The 20,316-nt window shown below is 41.6% G+C and overlaps 1 protein-coding gene across 1 annotated transcript in view; it reads left to right on the top strand.

Moving 5' to 3' along the window:
- Window positions 1–9,988: 9,988 nt before the first annotated feature.
- XYLB (xylulokinase) overlaps window positions 9,989–20,316 on the top strand; it is a gene marked incomplete at its 5' end in the record, with an annotated part of 88,823 nt that continues 78,495 nt past the window's right edge. Inside the window, 6 exons of the mRNA XM_084306956.1 lie at window positions 9,989–10,033; window positions 11,092–11,174; window positions 12,089–12,158; window positions 13,647–13,727; window positions 15,214–15,300; window positions 17,097–17,225. Of these exons, the coding sequence (XP_084163082.1) occupies window positions 9,989–10,033; window positions 11,092–11,174; window positions 12,089–12,158; window positions 13,647–13,727; window positions 15,214–15,300; window positions 17,097–17,225 (495 nt within the window). The remainder of the gene's footprint in view (window positions 10,034–11,091; window positions 11,175–12,088; window positions 12,159–13,646; window positions 13,728–15,213; window positions 15,301–17,096; window positions 17,226–20,316) is intronic.

Raw genomic sequence — 20,316 nt, 5'->3', positions numbered from 1 at the left:
TGTGCTGGCAAAAAAAAATAATAATAATAATACAAAAAAAATCAAATATGAAGCATCTGAAATCTTCCTAAATGGAGAAGCAACTTTCTTCTGAGTATGGTGATTTCTTTCAGAAGTTGTGCTGTCTACTCTGAAGTCGTGGATATCCGTCAGCTTGTTCTTGTGCAGCGTGTCTTGAGCTCCTGCATACAGGGTTCATGATTATGACTGGATAGTTAGATTCAATGTTGACTTAAGGTTGTGAGCGCATGAGGCTTTGCCAAAAAAAACAGTGAAATACAAAACCTCATTGAACACAGTCAGGTGCAAAGAGGGCCGGATAATACTGGTTTATATAGTAATGTTAATTCTTAAAGGGATGCTGTCGTGGTGACCTGCCCATGACAGTAATTGCATCAGGAAAAAAATCTTTCCTCAGGTTTCTTTCTGTGTATTTTGTGCCTTTTCCCCCCTCTGCTCTCCCTTCCTTAATTTTCATCCAGCTTCATTCTTGTTGCAGCTTCTTTGGGCAGTGGGATGGGGACTGGACTGAGAACCTTAATAACAACCTTGTTCTTATTGCTCCCTTTTCAGAATGTGTTTGAAGTATTCCTGGGTGCAAAGACAAAACAGTGTGTGCCAATGACACTTGAAACTGGGAAGCCAGAGATAGAAATTCCTTCCTTTCACTCATTCATTTTTTTCTGCATTTCTATAAAATGAAATAAGCTGCAGAAATAATTTATGTACTGAGAGCTGAATAGACTCTTTGAACACGTGGTGAGCCACATTTTAAACATTCTTACATGTTACAGTGTTATCTAATAATTATATTAAAAAAAGTGCATGGCTTTGGATCATGTCAATTAAAGTATGAGACTGTCTGAAGTATCAGCTGCAAGTTCCTGTCCCTGAAATATCTCCTCTTGATGCTGTTAGAAGGGTCCAAGAGAGTCGCATGGGAGAAAATAATGCTGTTAAACAGCAGAGTCAATATAATTGTTCAGCTGCTAGGTTCCTTGCGATGAGAAACATTGCACAAAAACAGTGTGAAAGGGCAGAGTGTGGAGGGAATGCCTGTGTGCTGTATTTTTCCAGTTACTGGCAGAAATTATGCTCTCATTTGCATTATAAATGATTGACTGAATCGGGTTCAAAATCTACAGGTCTGAGGAACCTGTTTGGAAGTTGTGTGTTTGCAAGTGACAAAGCTTCAGCTACAGAGTTAGGTGCATAGAGTTCTGGTAAGGCTCAACAGGCTCAGGTGTAAACCTGCTTTAATTCACTCATTAATTGCTTCTGGCTTCCCAATGTGTTTGTGTCTTGCAAAACACATTCCCTACCTCAGCTGCAGGCTTTTTCTGCCCTTGCCAGGGAAACAAAAGTAAGCACAATACTTTATCAGACGCTGTGGACACTCCTCAGGTTAGCTTCCCTCTCTTAACCCTTGAAAAATCATGTGTTGTGCTAAGAGTTGTTCTGATGTGTCATGGCTCTGCTATATCTGTGTGGATATCCTGCCTTCAGCAGTGGCAAACACCTGGTGATCTGCGGAAAGGAGTACCTGAGTCACCTTGTTTTTTCAGTCTTCTGACTTGGTGGCACGTGGAGTCTCCCCCTGGACCTTCATGCAGTTGGTTTCTTACATTGGGGCAGGTGATTTAATTAACCCCATTACAGTTTGAGCTTGCACTCAATACAAACATTATTAATGCTTGTAAAAGTTACCCAAGCTTTTTAAAATTCCAGGCACAGTGTTTGACTCACTGCCCTCCTAAGAAAGTGACTTGTACAACCTGAGTGTGTGTTGCAGGCAGAATTACTGCAGAAACATCCTTTGACGTGACACGTAGGCTCTGTCTTAAAAGGTGGACATTTAACTTCTCATTAGAAGGGCATTTAAAGTGTGAGTTTTCATCTGATCAGAAAGTATTATGATTTTTAATCATTTGTACAATACCAGCACCTCAGGCTGGTGGAAGAGCCATCACTCTTAGCTCCACAAATGCATTATACAGGGCGGTCTCTTCCCAAGTTGCATGGGTAAATAGCAAAAATATAAACAGGGGACAGAAAACAGAAGCCTGAAGATCAGTGGAACCAGGAATAGGACTAGTTTTGTGTTGCTGAGCCAATCCCTTACACGCTGCAGTTTTTTCTTTTCAGGGGAAGCTTGTGAACATGGCATCTTGTCTCGGTCTCAGGAGGTGTGCTCGTGTGTACGTATGTATTTGTGAGCCTGTACTTTGCTTGCTCTCAAGGTGTGTATGTGCATACATACACGTGTGTGTTTTGCGAATAAGTTGCAGCCAGGATATGATTCATAAAATGAGGTGCAGGGCTAATTTACAGAGGCTCACAAAGTAAATAGGGATGTGTTTTGGATGTATGGCGAGTTGATGCAGCTAATCCTTGTTATACCACAGACATAAACTTGCAAACTGGCTTCTGTTCTTACACCATAATGGAACAACTGTCTAAGTTTTGCTAATGAAAAAAAAAAATCTTATCATATACACACACAGAATTGAAACGATGACACTGGTTTAAATCAGTCGTTCAGTCCTTACACACTTGCATCTGCAGACCCCTGTGCGCTTTGAAAATACGCAGCAGATGGCACTATTGGAGTGGTATGGCTGCAGGCTGCCTTAGTCCTAAAATGTTAGAGGGCCAGATTTGGCTTGTAGGTTGCTGAGGAATAGGAGCAGTCGAGCCATTTCTTAGCACCGGTAGATGTATTTCCTAACAATACCACAGGTTTTGAAAACTTACTGCCGTGATTAGGTTTCTGTACAAACTTGGCTTGCTCTAATTGAACAAACTCCTCTCAAAAACGTTGTCTGAGTGATTTTAATTTGATTATCCACTGAAGTCTGAAGTGCTGTATTTTCTCTTAAGTCTGTTCTTCCATCACACAATGGAAGCAATTTTTCATTTCCTTGAGGCAAAATAAATTTGAGAGTACTTCATAATCCAAAAGCAATGGCTTTTAGAACTTGAAGTAGACGCTTACTGCCCTTGACCTTCGTTGCAAAATCTCATTTAAAAAGATGCAACTAATTTTATCTCAGACTAATTAATTTGTGACTAGCAAATTAATTTTTTATTAAAAAATGTTTGGGGGATCTTATGGCAATAATTGTTGATTTAAAGATAATTAAAAAATGCTCCTAACAGTTAACTGTGACTGAATGCACTTCCTACAGCACTGGATTTTCCTGCACACCTGGGACTGGAGGTATGTATGGTTATTCAGATCATTCATGTGGAGAGTTACAGGCATATGTCCTACACTGTTTGTGCAGCTTGCAAAGGTAGAATACAAATAGCTAGCTTTTTAAGTGACACTGAGATGGAAAAAGTTACTATGATAATCCCCTTTCTGTAACTTTCTATATGCTTTTTTTCACTCGTACACAGTATTCAAGTGTAAGAAACTGACTGTTGTTAGAAAATTTAGGAACAAAAAAAAAAAAGGTAGAAACAAGGTGACTGCTATTATTTGTGCTTCAGACAATCTTATCAGAATCAATTGTAATTATTTACTTTTTAATCATTTTTTTTTTTTTTATAAAGGCACGTGTGTTTCTGTTATTTGGAAGCACAACCTTAAAGCATGTCACAGATTGGTTAAGGAGTTTGAGCACAGGACTCCGATGATGCAAGACCTTTTTTTGGTGTTCTCTGCATGTCCATGCTAATGGGATGAAGGTGCCTATGAAGCAAGTTTTCAGAAGGATTTTGAGACCTTTCTTCTGATCTGCTGACCTTTTAGGTGCTTTCACACATGAAGGGTTCAAGTGCATCAAAGGGAGAGCAGCCCAGCTGTCCTCAAGTCCCTCTGAAGGTTTGGTGAGCCTGGTTGTGAGGTAGTCCATCTTCACCTTTCCTTGATAGGATTCTATTTTCCCCTGTTATCTCTTGGGGACTTTAGGCAAATATAATTACGTAATGTGTGTGTATTTAGGTATATGCTTTCATCTGTACTTGGTGCTAAGCAATACCCTTTGCAGAACCACAGTGGATTTTGTTCTTTGTTTTCTTTTTGTGGGTGGTAAATGCAGCCACACTGAAATCACTGGGTTCACCTAAGTCAAATTAAACTCTGCTGGCTGTGAGGAGTTAAATGCAGCAGATGTCCTGTATGTGCTGTTTTTTTTTTTTTTTGTATTATTTTTTATTTTTTATTTTTTATTTTTTTTTTGTGCCTGGCTTAGGTTCATTTAAAAACCTTTTCTTCTGTCTTGACTCTGTTGGTGCTGAGGATTAAATAACCTTCCTTTAGGTTGTTAACTGCTATGGAAAGTAAATTAAAATACTAAATTTTCATCTTTTAGAGGGCTGCTTACTCTGTTGGCTGCCTGCACCATTAGGAATAGAATTTCTCCCTCTGTATGAACAATTAGCATCCAAAACTTAGGGACAGGTTTTGGTGTTCATTTTGTAGTTTTGTTGTCCTTGCCCACTGAGCATTTCTGAGATGCCCTTTTAGAAGTGGCAGTGTGGAGAGGGAAGTCAAAGAAGAAACTGAAGTTATTTACGATTTAGACTTTCTAAACAAATGAACCCTGACATCTTCCTTCACCGTTTACCTTCCTTCGTAGTTCTAGTGTTTCTTAAATTATTGTGAACAAGATGGTTATGTTCAGAGTATTTTGACATCATAAAACTATCCATGAGAAGAGGGTGAGATGGAAGGTGGGTCACCTTCATGGATAGACCTTGAGAGGATTTTGGAAATTCATTGAAGTTTCCTTGATTCTGCATGTCTTAAATTCCAGTTACTGTTGAGCAGCGATCACGTTTGTGGTACTGCTATGTAAATGTCTTTACACCAGCAACTTCTCAAGAGTGTTTCCTATGCATATAGTTATGATGGCTACATCTCTGTGAGATGACATCAACCTGTGCTTATTTGTTCTTGCAACAGACATAACCATAGAGGAACTCAGGAAGAAGCCCTAATTTCAAATAGGGCCTAAAGAATTGGATAAGCTATGTAAATTTTCTGCCTTGATTTTTTTCCACTTCTAATCTACATGATTTTGATATATTTTTGATGGTAAAATGTTTTTTTTTTTTTTTTTTTTTTTTTTTTTTGATCCTTGCAGGGTAATGCGGAGAAGTGTGAGGCTTGGCCCTTATTATTTTCCATTTAAGGCATTGTTTGAGCAGGAATGAATTGATCTTTGATTGTTTTCAATCGATAAAATGTACTTATCTGTAAGTGGAGTTTGATAAGAATCAAATGCAGCATAAAAGAACTGGTTAATCTCTTGTTAATGAAAAGTTTTATCTGGATGACAACATCTTGCTTTTGAGCTTTAGGACACAAACAACTTAAGAATTCATCTTCAAGGAAATCTGCCAGGTGTGTAAGTTTTAATAAGCTTTGCAAATTACTCTAGTTAAGGTAGTTCTCTGAAAAGGATGGTTAAGTGCTACTGCTATTGTGAGAATGAATATGGACTTGAAATCTGTACAGGGGAGGAAAGTGTCCTAAAAATAAGTTGCTATTCAGAAACGTTCTTCACTTCACTTCACTTCCATGCAGAGATCTCATGAGGAATTTGTACTGCCCTTCATAATCACTAGTAGCCTAACTGAAGTCAATGAAATTACATCTGTAAAACTGGAGTATGTAAAACCAGAAACAATTTCACAGTGCCTGACTCAGTACCTCCTGAAGTCAACAATTTCTGTTGAATTCAGTAGAAACGAAATTGGAGGATTTTATGTACTTGATTAAATACAGGCTGCAAATTGACCAAAACACATGAAACTGACGATATAGCTGAGATTGTGCAGTTGAGCCTTCATCTGAATTCTTTGCTTATATCTTTTGTTCCTGTACATTCATGTGCTTTTATATGAAATCCTGTGCCAAATCTTCATGAGAGGCTCCTCTTCATTAAAGCGCTTTAATTAGTTAATGCAGTCCAGTGTCTAAGAGATTCAATACCATAGAATCACAGAGTGGTTTGGGTTGCAAGAGCCCTTAAAGCCCACCCCGTGCCACCCCCTGCCATGGGCAGGGCCCCCTTCCACCAGCCCAGGCTGCCCCCAGCCCCATTCAGCCTGGCCTTGGGCACATCAGGAACTAAATTATCTAATAAGATTGTGGAATGATTACACCCAAATAAGATATGTCTTCAGTCTCAGTGTAACACCTGTGTCTCTGCGTAACTGGTTTGGGCTTCCTCTAGTGGAACTCGTACATAAGGCCTTTGCTGGATCTTTGTCTTACAAATTTTCACCCATTCACAGGAGAACTGGTAAAATTAAAGTGCATAATAGCTGTCCTGACACATTGCTTTTAAATATTGAGTATTTATTCTTAAAATGAATAATGAGACTCTCCACAGCATTTGGAGGTATGATCAAATAAAATGGCTACCACAAAATCAAGTGCAAAAGTAACTTCCACAGCTAAGGCCATATTTACAGAAAGGAAAACATTTGTTGATGCTACAAAGCTATCTCATTAAAGATAACAGCAGCTTTGTATTTAATTTATGGTACTGTGGTATTCCGTGTTATCAGTACTTGGTTGAACATTGCTGGAGATCGTGTGATAACAGAGTACCAGCGGTGCTAAGCAGAAAAGGGATGACCTTTAGAGAATTATTATGGCTCAGATATCTTTCCAGTAGGTAGGTCCAGTGCTCGTGCTGAGGTTTTTGTTGAGGTGTTGTTTTAGTGTTGTGTTATGTGGAGCTTAGCGTTGTAAACATCTCCCACTTAATTAGCAGCATTGCATGTGACTGTCAGATTACTTGGCAAATACACAGGAATTTATCTGACCCAGCTTAGTGTGTTTAATGTTTCTGAGGCTAATTAAAGACCCCAGAGAATTCTTACTGGGAAAAGGATAACTGTGCCAGCAGGCCTAACAGTGCCAGGTCTAACATGGGCTGCCTTGGTATTGCATGTGCATAACTGAGGGCTGTGCAATGAGTCTTAGCTGTCTCATTTCTGCTGCGCCAACCTCTGTTGAGGTACAAACTTGAACAATCAGTTTGGGACTTAAGAATATTTGGCTGCCCCGCTGCATAAAATAGCTAGGTAGAGGCCCCAGGTCTGCTGGAAGCAGAAGGATTGGTCGCTTTGTAGTTGTTCATGGACTTCTCGTACCTTCGTAGGCAGGTACAAGTATTTTATGTGGCCTGCATAAATCAGGATAGCTGGACTAAAGTCAGTATGGTAATCCTAACTTATATCAAACAAAGGGCTGCTCTAGCTGTTCCCTAGTTTGTTGGCACATCTAAGATGATGTGATGATATCAAAGCATGGTAATTAGGCTGGCACTATTTTTGAAAGAATTCACTGCTCGAATTTGTATGGTTTCTTTGTTACCTGCACACCTGTGCAAAGCTGAAGGCTGCAGTTAAATCTAAGTTTTTACATCAGGGTAAAACTGGGATCAGAGGCAGAGTTTGAAACTTGAAGTGAGAATAAAAAGTGAAAACTCCTTGTATGTAGGATTATGCAATACGGTTAAAATAATTTGTTTTGCAATGAGTTGAAATGAGTGTGGGATAGAAGTTAACTTGACAGTTATAACTTACTAAAAGATCCAATGGCCTAGCGGAGCATAAAAGTATTGCTTCTCTGTCAGCTCTTTGTGTAACTGCAGAAACTGGTTGATAGAAAAAGGGGAAGAAACTCGCTTTTCCCTCTACCCTGCTTTATGTGTCCTGTGTGATTAATCTGTGCTTTGCCTCAAGCTGTTAATCTGTGATCGTGACATTTCAATTATAAATGGCATTCTGTCCATCCCCTCTGGAAATTTTGGATTTGTCAGTGCTAAAACATCAATGGCACGTGAATGCAACTTCACTGATAGCTGTACAGTTAAGCCTTGCTTGCTTTCAAGAAACAATTTTAGAGGTTATGGTAGTAACTGCCAGCATGAGCTTTAAATGCAGAAAGAACAACAGCAATGCAAATTTTCCACACACAAACTACTAAATTTGAGAGAACACTGACTTGATGGAAGGATGTGCAACAGAGCAACAGGATGAGACAATTCTTCTCTAAACTTCCCTATTTTTGTTAGAAAAACCTGAAAAGTAACAACAATAACTTTCCAATTCTGTCCTTGAGTGGATTCTACCAAACTTGCAATGATGTTCCAGTTTAAGGAGATCTGATAACACGTGGGTTGTTATCCCAATCCCATAACTCTTCTGTGCTGTTTAAAATGAAGTATTTCATGCAGCAATCTGTCCATTGAATGATCTCATTGCTGAAGAATATAATGGATTCTTACATCCCCACAGGATTGCTTTACGTATTTATAAACTATTGTTTCCTTTCGCATAACTACCACCTCCTTCTATTTTCTTTTCAAAAGTTGCACAGCTGTCTCTTTCTGAAGTCATTTATTATTTTTATGGCTTTCTTCAGGACTTACTTCAATTTCTCTTTTTGCAAGTAGTTGTACTTTGAAAACTGCAGCCTTCAAATTCCATATCTGTTACTTATTTGTCGGAAATATGCAGTAAGTTAAAGGGCAAAGCAAGCTTCTCCTCCCTGGCTCACCAGTCACATTCTGCATTAATGGAAAAGCCTCGGTGTGTTATTTGATCCTTTCTCTTCTGGTGAGAGTTATACTAAGGAAACAGTTCTTGGTAACATTTTAAAAACTGTATTTTTCTACAGTTTCTTCTTGCTTAAACGAGACCTTTGTTTGGGACAGGTCCATCTAGCATGAACTCTTTCGGGGCAGGTAAAAACCACCAATACCAGACACTGGAAGCCTTCTGATTTAAGGAAGCCAAACTACAAATTCAGTGACAATTCTACATAACTTTGCTTTCAAGTGGCCTGTCAGTGCTTTCTTCATTTGGACTTTTCCTGATTGCAAACTATTTAGATACATTCACAGGATTAAACTCTAAAGTGCTGGAAAATACCACTGTATGCCTTTGAAGGGATCCCCACACTGTCAATGTTTCCTCAACATCTTTAAATTAAACTCTTTTTTAAAGACTTTATGATCCCATGTCTTTGGGAGTTCTAATATGGGTACTGCCAACACAGGGTATTCAAAGGTGATGTGATGGAGTGGGATTTGTTTAAAAGTCAGTATATTAGAATGGTGTCTGCATTCTAGATTTAAAGTCTTCAGGATTATTTTTTTAGAGGTTTTTATTTTCAATAGTAACTAGAAACCTTGAAGCATAAGCTTTGGGTATTGGGCCTTTGAGAAATTATTGGGAATATTTACAGGATCTTCAAATTGTTCAGTATATGACAAAATGTACTAATGTTTTACAGTTCAAAGGGCATTTCAAAGTAAGTATTTGTACTCTTAAAACAGTTTAGGATCCTGGGCATGCAAAATCTCGTTAAAGCTCTGCTGAGATACAGCCGGGGCTGCAGGATGGAGTATTTCTCAGATAAGCCCTCCTTAGATTAGGCAACGCCTCTGTCACGTTGCTATAGGAGAAAATGCAAAACCCTAAAACCTCCCCAAACAGAATTTTGTGGGAATGTTTTTACACAAACGCAGGGTGTGATGCTACACCAAGACCTGTACACATGATATATAAAAATTCAGCGGATTGCTTCGGGCTGTGGCGTAGATTTGCCCTGCTCGTTGTGCCTCGGTTTAGGCCGATCGCCGTGCGGCTGCTTCGGCGTTTTCTCCTCCAGATCTCGGCAGCTCAGCTGAGCTGAACAAAGCCGAGCGAGCTGCCATGGGATCAGCTCCGGAGGGACTTTTCCCCAGCCGCAGCTCCCTCACAAACCCCTTCGAGGGGGCTGCAGAGGGACGAGGGGGCTGCTCCTCCTCGCCCAGCTCCTTCAACCCGCCCGCCCTCAGGCCCTTCCCCACCCACGGCACCACAACGGGGCCGGGCTGGCGGCTCCTTTCCGGGGGAAGGGCCCTGAGAAGCCGGGGGAGGGCTCAGGGAAACCGGGGGAAGGGCTCAGGGAAGCCGGGGGGAAGAGCTCCAAGCAGCCGGCCCCTGTGAGGGCTTCCCCGCCGCCGGCCGCGACATGGCCGCCCCCTGCTTCCTGGGCTGGGATTTCAGCACGCAGCAGGTACCGCGGCCTCCTCCCTCCCCTCCTCGGGCAGAAATCACTTCGCTACAGCTGCGCTGAAGTTTGGGAGCTTGCAAAGACATATCCAGGTTACCCTGGATGGCGATCAAGTGTTTTCCAAGGGGGTGCACCGCAAGCAGAAAGCCAATTAAGCCGCACTGGGTCAGAGCCGTTCTTAAGCTAGCGCCGTGCACCGGCTTGGTAATGAGTTGTGCTAGTGCATAAACGAGGCCCTACGTTGGTATGGCTAAAATTGAAGTAGCCCGCCCCCAAACGGGGATGGTTTTATTATTTGAATACAGCTCCTTTGAGTTAACTCGCTCTTTGTAGGTTTTTTTCAGTCCTTTAGCAGCAGGTTGCACTGTCCCTTGTTAAAACGTATGCAGGATGTGAACGACGTGCCTGCTTTTCTTTGAGGTGCTTCATGCTTTTCTTCTGTGCCAGGTGAGCTTGAGAAAAGCTAGTTTGTGGCACTCTTCTAGTCAGTGATTGCAGGAAAGCCCAGCTTGATGGATTTGGGATTTGGATGTAGCTCTGCACAGGCTGCAGAAGCCGAGTGTGCAGCTGTGGGATGGCCTCAGAGCTTTGCAGACTGGTAGAGTTCAGTTCAGACACTGGGCAGGAGGGAAGGTATCCCAAAGTTTCCTTGGTAAGATGAGGCTTTTAAGAAAATAAAGCCAACACCACGTGACATCTTTAACCTAAGATACTGTACTCTTTGGAGAACTTGGTTACTGTGATGCAAACTGGAAACCATATAACTTATTTGCTGTTCTTTAGCAAAGCATCTCCTTCTTCTGTGTTTAAGGAGGGAGAAAATGTAGCAAACAAATACACATGTTGCTGGATATGTGTATGTCAATGCTGTAAACTCACGTAATAACTTGGTTCGCATAAAATTGTGCCCATACTTACAGTTAGTTGTATGGATTGGGGTGATCCCTACTTCTTCCTTCCTGTTTCAACTATGAGAATTGAATTATTATAAAGGAATTATCAGTACTCTCTAGTTACTGTTTCAGACAATTTTTGTTAACATCCTGTTTTATTTCTTCTAGCTGAAAGTCATTGCCATTGATGAACATCTGAGAGTCATTTATGAGGATAATGTTCATTTTGATAAAGATCTTCCAGAATTTAAGTAAGGCTTTTTATGTTTTACTTGGACAATACAATGTAAAACTTTGGGGACTTGGATGGGGGGGGGGCTGTTCCCTACTTTGGTCTTATTGATATGTGTGGAGGCGTGGAAAAAGTTAATGCTGTGTTTGTGTTTTATACTTGGCAATGGAAGTATGCCCTTTTGCCTTGCTTTGTGTGTAAGCATGGCAAGAACTCCCGACAGGAAATAAAAAGACCCTCCCACCCTAAAGTATCATTAACCAACGTGGTGTAAATTAACCAACGTTTTTTTCTTTTGGAACTTCAGACTTTTGGACGTGGCGGTTTCTTTTTGGGACACAGAAGTAAGCACCACCTTTATGTCAGGATGGAATGTTATGACAACAGGAAATTGCATGAGGGAAACTTCTAAGAGGCATTTGGAGACAAATTCAGTGGCTCCAAATGGCACATTAAGATGTATAAACTCAATTTATAGACTAGAATTTACAGATTTACAGATTTCTTCCATCATAGTCACAAGTGCCAATAAAATGCATTTATCTACTTGATGGTTTAACAGCAAAAATTGAATTTCATCTTCTAGATTCAAGCCACTAATGGGGACAGTTAGGAAACTTAGCGATAACCGTGACTTGCATGGAGCCAATGAGCAGCGTCAGCACTGGAGTCTGTCACAGGTCTTACTTCAGGACCACGACCCTTTCTTGCAATTTGTTTCCTTTGCAATTGAGTCAAACTTCTCTAATGTCATTTCCTAGGAGCTGGCTTTTAGTTTTTAAGGTTTCAAACACTGATCTTATCTTTGCTCCTAACAAAAAAAAAAAAACAAACAACATTGCAACTTTCTTTGGTTATTACTAAACTTAAATAACATTGCTTGGTGGGGAAAAGAGACTGAATTTACCAAGAGAAAATACCATTTTTCTGTAGGACTCAAGGTGGAGCCTATGTTCACAGTGACAGGCTGACAGTCACTTCTCCTGTGCTAATGTGGGTCAAGGTATGAACAAGCTTTATTGTCAGCCTTTTGGAAGTATTTGTAGTGTATGGTTCAACTTCTTCCTCGCTGCCATTGAAATAAATACATGTTGAAAACAACAGTGAAACTTGTCATTAAAATCATTGTAGTCCTTTTGCTTATTTTCTGCTTTTTAAAGTGCTGTTCTATGTCTTTGGGATGCAGATGTTAATGTAAACAACTTCCACTTTAGTTACGCATAATATTGTTTATTTGTTTCTTTCTTCACTCTCTGCTACTTATAGCATTGTATGCATGAAAAATCCTTTCCTGGATTTCCCCTACTTTTAAAATGCTATTTTTTTTCCCCCTCCATCTTCCTGTTTCGTATGCAAAATGGACCACTGCAGCTTTGCCTAGCTTAATTCTGTTTTTTTTTTTTTTTTTTTTTTTTTTTTTCCAGCATCTAGGTTACTTGCACTGTCTTTTTAGAATAAGCTTTGCTAACAAATTGATTTCTCAAATGGCAGGTGGTTAAAGAGCAATTTATTCAGTAATTCCCAGTCACTTTGACTGGTGTTTATTTAGAAATACAGATAACATTCTCTTCTGTTTTAAAACCAGGCCTTCTTTGCCTCTGTGCAGATTCTGCAATGCTTGCTCTCACGTGGTGCTGCGTCAATCTGTTTTACTAGCACGATTTGAATAGTTAAGACATCTAAAAGGTCATGGAATCCCCAGTTGGTGCTCCACTGTAGTTCTGTCTGATGATCCATAAAGATTTGGTAAATTGTTCGCAGTTGGTCTTTTGAACCATAGTAAACAGGAACAGTTGTAATTATTAAATTAATAATATGATGGTACAGGTATGTGATAGAGGAATATGGTTTCTTGGGAAATTCTAAAGCCTTACAGCGGTCCATTTGTCAACAAAGTCTGGCAAACGCTGATCCGAATGGGACTATATAAAGATATATTGCTTTTTGGTTTTAAAATGTAGTAAAATGTGGCAAGAACAAAAGTAACCTAGGGGCTTAAAGTGCAAAAAATCGCTTGAATTAAAGAGGTTCTGAGTTTTCAGCAGACACAATGGATTGAGGATTCCTAGCATCTTGTACAATGGGGTGCAGGGTGCACACTGTTAAAGATTTCATAGATTTCCAAAAGTAAGAACAGACAAAGATAATCATGTCTTGTGTCTGGCACTCTTAATAGATGTTTTTTAATGAATTGGAATTCTTTAAATCTTGCCGCTTGTTTAGGTTTCAAAGAATGATTCTTTGTGATTGAGCTTGTTTAAAGATTTTTTTTCCTCCGTTGTGTGATTCAACTTTTCTTTTATGGACTCTTACTTAGTAAATTAATTTATGCAGCTTCTTGAAAAGTCCATAGTCATTAGCTAATTTTTCATTATCTGCCAATGAACTCTTATCAGTGATGACATGAATTTACTCTTTAATTCCAAGGATTGTGAGTATGCATAATTTGGTAGCTCGTTACAGACATTCTTGATTCTGTTTGTTCTCGTAGGCTCTGGATATGATTTTAGAAAAGATGAAATCTTCCGGCTTTAACTTCGCTCAAGTCAGAGCTTTGTCTGGTGCTGGCCAGGTTAGTTTATAAAGAAATAAATCAATCTTACTGTATTTCTTCAATATAGTACAAGGTATGCAGATAAATTTTAAGTAGTTGTATTGCAGAAGACCTTAAAGACATCAAGTAAGATCAAAGCTTCTATGTAAGCATCCATTAAAAGACACATGTTACTCAAGGTAACCTAAAACCTGAAGCATTCAGAGCAATCTATAGAAGGTAGTAGGACTGGAGCATGAGCTTTATTCTGTAATTGTTAAGACCAGTGTAGTGCAAAACTAGCTGCCAGTTGTTTCCCTGTTGCTTAAATTCTTTATACATGCAGATTCTGAAATGACTAGGGTCACTTTGAATTTCACTTTATCCAGGTGCTCGTGGAATAGGATAGAAAAACAGTGACTAGTTGACATAGCTGAGGGCTTAGTAAAGTCCCGTTGAGCACTGCTTTTGTTGGCTAGGATGGAGATCTGCCTAGGAACAAAAGAAAACAAATTATGATAGTCTTTGATGCAAAGAGGACAAATATGCTGCTTGGCCATTTCTTATCCTTTAGTACATTTTTTGAGGTTTATAAAACCCATTCTGATACCAAGTCAGTTCTCCAGTCTCCTAGTACTGTGGTGAGATAAGGAAGTCTTTTATACCATTTACAGATTTAAAAATTATATTCAGGGTAAGGACAGCACTGAAGTGATAGCTGATTGTGATGCATGAGGTTTAGTTATTCATCTTGATATATCTGGGGCTAATTAATCAAAATTTTTGCTTTAATCTCCATGTTTCATTGCTTTTAGTTGAAAGTCTGAGCAACATGTCTGAAAGTCATAGTTTGTATCAAGGCTCTGTTAAGAATTCCTCAGTGGAACAGAAGTTAGGGACTGCCAGGCAACCCCAACTCACTCAAGTGAAGGTAGGAAGGTTTTATCCAGACTACCAGTGTTCCCTTTGTTTTCCTCTTAATTCCACAAGCTGGGGTATCAACTTGGTGCTCTATTCAGGTTCTTTCAGGTAGAATGGATTTCACTTAGCTGTCACCTGCCAACACACATTGTCTCTTTTCCTTTTCTCCATTAAGAACCTTGTTTCTGTGCTGCAGATCAGACAGCAGAAGTACACTGATGTGCCAGTTTTTGTCCCCAGAGAAGGGGCAAACTGGTTTCAGTTGTCAGAAGAACCAGAAGAGAGATGTTGAAGCAATCTGGATGATACTGTGGGTCAAGAACTATGGGCTTGGGGGATTTCTTTGTGTATATCTAGTTTCATTGGTGTAGTTGGTATAATTCAAGATCATTATTGTATTGACTCCTGTGTTTACAGTTTCAGTATATGCTTTGCTCAGTCTTGAAGTGTCTTCTAATGGGACACTTGATTTGAAAACGTGCATTTTTTTTTCTCCTAGCTTAGAGAGAGTTCTCTGTCCCTTAGAGCTTGAAATTCAGATCAGGATATGAACTTTGCAGCCTGAGAGGCCATCTCCAACTTTGGTTTCTGTACTTTCCTACAGCAACATGGGAGTGTGTACTGGAAGAAAGGAAGCATCCAGACTTTAAAGAATGCATCACCCGAACTGCCTTTACATCAGCTACTAAAGGTAATGTGCATAAAGAGCTCTGAAGGGAGAGCTACACTTGTTCTGATACTTAGGCATTGCTTTTTTCCTTGCCAACCTTTCCTCGTGTTTAACTGAGTTGCATGTCCCTGCAGCATAAAGTGAAATATACAGGTTACTCCTTCAGCTCCAGGGCTTTTGACATTTCCCGTTCTCCTGAGTGACAGTGTGTACTGCTCTGAAAGCTTACAGGTGTCAGTGGGCAGGCATTCCACAATCTTTTTATGTCAGAGTAACAGCTTGTTTGTTCTTCTAGGAAACATTATATTTTGTAAACAACCTGTAAGTATTGTCATTTTTTTATTTGTATTAACAAAAAAATTGCAATGAAGAATATTGTTGCACCTGAGTTTCCTTGTAATGACTGAGATTTCTTTAGAAAATATTAAAAAAAAAATCAATTTACATTTCCTTGTGAAACCATGGAAGTGTAATGCTGTGAGGACAGAACCTCACAACAAGTAAATTGTTGAACCTCAACACTATTTTTGTTGTGTTTGGTATGTTTTGAATATAGACTTGACAGAGTTTTATTTGACAAGAGAAGTAGGGAGAAAAGAGCTTTCCTTTCAGAGTCTCTGACCTTCCTTACTTCAAGATCTGTATCCAGCTGTACCCTGGGGTGCATGAGGCACGGCATGGCCAGGGAAGGGATTGTCCTGTTCTGCTCTGCGCTGTGTGGCCTCACCTCAAATGCTGTGTGCAAGTTTTGTGTACCACAATATAAAAAGGACATAAAACTATCAGAGAATGTCCAAAGGAGGGCTGGAAAGATGGGGAAGGGTCTGGAGGGGAAGACTGGTGAGGAGCAGCTGAGGCCCCTTGGTTTGTTCAGCCCCGAGCAGAGCAGGCTGAGGGGAGGCCTCGTGGCGGCCTGCAGCTCCCTCACGAGGGGAGTGGAGGGACAGGCGCTGAGCTCTGCTCTCTGGGGACAGCGACAGGACCCGAGGGGACAGCATGGAGCTGGGACAGGGGAGGGTCAGGCTGGGGGTTAGGGAAAGGGTCTGCACCGAGAGGTGGTCGGGCACTGGGACAGGCTGCCCAGGGATGTGGTCCTGGCACTGAGCTGCAGGAGTTCAAGGAGCATTTGGACACCGCTCTCAGACACAGGGGCTGGTTTTGGGGTGGTCCTGTGTGGAGCCAGGAGTTGGACTCAATGTGGCTCCCTCCCAACTCAGGATGTTCTGTGATTCTAAGATCAGAAACAACAGTCATATATGGAAAAGGAGGCGTTTGTGTAAATGATCTATTAAATGATTACTTTTCGAAATACTTCATCTGTGCAAAACTCTTGGGAGTGGAATTAGAATACTCTCTGGTGATACTAAGACTCACACGCATTGCTTATGGCAAGCCTCACTTGCATTGGTTATACCAGTCACTGAAGAGAAATCTGTTAGAACAGCTCTGGATAGTCTTAAATATTTGAAGAGAAGTTCTAAAAAATGGGTCTAAACCTGTATAAAATGACCTGGGGCTTTGGCTACCAAAGGAGTGTTAGCAATACATTGCCATAGCACACCCTGCGGCAGGGCGTGTGTGAATTACCATCAGGTGGAGTCTGCTGCTTCCCTCAAGTGTGAAGTTTGGGTTAGGTTTTCCACTGCTGACCAACGTGCTGTCCAATATCTGTTTTCCCGTAATTATTGAGAGGGGATCAGAAGGCACCTCAGAGCACTGAACTGTGAGCTGACAGCTAGGTCTGCTCTATTATTATTGTTCCAGCAGGGACTTCTAAGAGCTCAGATGGTATTAATAAAGAATATTGTTTGTTCCAGGCATGTTTTGCTGTCAGTAACAGCCCCATCTGGATGGATTCGAGTACAGCTTCCCAGTGCAGCAATCTGGAGAAGGCTGTGGGAGGAGCACAGCGCCTAGCGGCTATCACTGGATCTCGAGCCTATGAGGTGAGGAGCAGGGAGAAGAAATCCTTGGCAGAGTCGGGTGACAGAAAAGATTCTGCCCTTAAGTTATACCACAGCAGATAATGAGCAGGCATTAACTATGAAAGAGAATTTTATTCAGTGTTTTTGAAGAACCTCCCGTAGTACTGTGCTTTGTAGTTGTCGTGGTTTAACCCGACCGGCAGCTAAACACCACGCAGCCGTTCGCTCACCCTCCCCCCTCCCTCTCTGGGACGGGGGAGAGAAATGGAAAGTGAAGCCCGTGAGTTGAGATAAAGACAGTTTAATAAGACAGGAAAAAAAAAATAACAAAAATAATAATAACAATAATAATAATGATGATACAATGGGGATAATACGAAAGTAATAATAGTATGTACAAACAAGTGATGCACAATGCAATTGCTCACCACCCGCTGACCGATGCCCAGCCTAACCCCGAGCAGTCCGGCCCCCTCCCCCCGGCTAGCCACCCCTATATATTGTTTAGCATGACGTCAGATGGTATGGAATACCCCTTTGGCTAGTTTGGGTCACCTGTCCTGGGTCTGTCCCCTCCCAGCTCTTACTGCACCCCCCAGCCTGCCCGTTGGCAGGACAGAGCAAAGGCTGAGATGTCCTTGGCTTAGTATAAGCACTGCTCTGCAACAATTAAAGCATCGGGGTGTTATCAGCACTCTTCTCATTCTAAGCCAAAACACAGCATTCCACCAGCTACTAGGAAGAAAATTAATTCTGTGCTAACTGAAACCAGGACATCTATCCACCCCTTATTCCATACCATTTATGTCATGCTCAGGTTACACTCTTTTCCATACATTCTAATTAGTCACCTATAGTAATCATGGTAGTGATAACATACAGTATAATATACTATTTAACATGGTGCAATTCAGTTCATGGGCTATTCTCACCCAGTATTAAATCTCCTTGAGGTACACACCGGACCTCTCCGTTCTTTTGCATCACCCACCAAGTATATCCAGGTCCCTGAGCGAAAACAATTCCACGAATAGGTTTGCCTTTTCCTGAGGCAGGAGTAGCCCAGACTGTTTTACCCAGCATATTTTTTACATGCACTACAGGAACTTTATCCCCATCTACAGTACGTAACAGGTTTGATTGGGCAGGTCCAGCTCGGTTGGTAGATCCCCTAGTATTGACTAACCAGGTGGCCTTTGCCAAATGCGTATCCCAGTTTTTGAACGTCCCAGCGCCCATTGCTTTCAAGGTAGTCTTTAACAGGCCATTGTATCGTTCAACTTTCCCGGAGGCTGGTGCATGATAGGGGATGTGATACACCCATTCAATACCATGTTCTTTGGCCCAAGTGTCTATAAGGTTGTTTCGGAAGTGAGTCCCATTATCTGATTCTATTCTTTCTGGGGTGCCATGTCGCCATAGGACTTGCTTTTCAAGGCCCAGGATGGTGTTCCGGGCGGTAGCATGAGGCACAGGATATGTTTCCAGCCATCCGGTGGTTGCTTCCACCATTGTAAGTACGTGGCGCTTGCCATTGCGAGTTTGAGGGAGTGTGATGTAATCAATCTGCCAGGCCTCTCCATATTTATATTTCAGCCATCGTCCTCCATACCAAAGAGGCTTTGACCGTTTGGCTTGCTTGATTGCAGCACATGTTTCACAGTCATGAATAACCTGTGCTATAGCGTCCATGGTCAAGTCCACCCCTCGATCACGAGCCCATCTGTATGTTGCATCTCTACCTTGATGGCCTGAGGTGTCATGGGCCCATCGGGCTATAAATAATTCACCTTTATGCTGCCAATCCAGGTCCACCTGAGCTACTTCAATCTTAGCAGCCTGATCCACCTGCTGGTTGTTTTGATGTTCTTCAGTAGCCCGATTCTTGGGCACATGAGCATCTACGTGGCGTACTTTCACAGCCAGGTTCTCTACCCGAGCAGCAATATCTTGCCACAATGCAGCAGCCCAGATAGGTTTGCCCCTACGCTGCCAGTTGTTTTGCTTCCATTGCTGTAACCATCCCCACAGGGCATTTGCTACCATCCATGAATCGGTGTAGAGATAGAGAACTGGCCATTTTTCTCGTTCAGCAATGTCTAAAGCCAGCTGAATGGCTTTCACTTCTGCAAACTGACTCGATTCACCTTCTCCCTCAGCAGCTTCTGCAACTCGTCGCGTAGGACTCCATACAGCAGCCTTCCATCTCCGATGCTTCCCCACAATACGACAGGACCCATCAGTGAACAGGGCATATTTCTTTTCATTCTCTGGCAACTGGTTGTATAGTGGGGCTTCTTCAGCACGACCCACCTCCTCCTCTGATGATATCCCAAAGTATTTGCCTTCTGGCCAGTCCATGATCACTTCCAATATTCCTGGGCGACTGGGGTTTCCTATTCGAGCCCGCTGAGTAATCAGTGCAACCCACTTGCTCCATGTAGCATCAGTTGCATGATGCGTAGAGGGGACCCTTCCCTTGAACATCCAGCCTAGTACCGGTAATCGGGGTGCTAGGAGGAGCTGCGCTTCAGTACCGACCACCTCCGAAGCAGATCGAACTCCTTCATATGCTGCCAATATCTCCTTTTCAGTTGGAGTATAGCGGGCCTCAGATCCTCTGTATCCCCGACTCCAAAACCCCAGAGGCCGACCTCGAGTTTCCCCAGGTTCTTTCTGCCAGAGGCTCCAGGTGGGGCCGTTCTCCCCGGCTGCAGTGTAGAGCACATTCTTTACATCTGGTCCTGTTCGAACTGGCCCAAGGGCTACTGCATGGACTATTTCCTGCTTGATTTGTTCAAAGGCTTGTCGTTGTTCAGGGCCCCATTCAAACTCATTCTTCTTGCGAGTTACTTGGTAGAGTGGGTTTACAATCAGACTGTAATTTGGGATGTGCATTCTCCAAAACCCCACAACACCTAGGAAAGTCTGTGTTTCTTTTTTGTTAGTTGGTGGAGACATAGCTGTTATTTTGTTGATCACATCCATTGGGATTTGACGACGTCCATCTTGCCATTTTATTCCTAAAAACTGGATCTCCCGTGCAGGTCCTTTGACTTTATTTTGTTTTATGGCAAAACCGGCTTTCAGAAGGATTTGGACTATTTTCTTC

The sequence above is a fragment of the Netta rufina genome (genome assembly GCF_964035555.1).
Source record: "Netta rufina genome assembly, chromosome: 2".
Lineage (NCBI taxonomy): Eukaryota > Metazoa > Chordata > Aves > Anseriformes > Anatidae > Netta > Netta rufina.
This window is presented reverse-complemented; position numbering and strand designations above follow the sequence as displayed.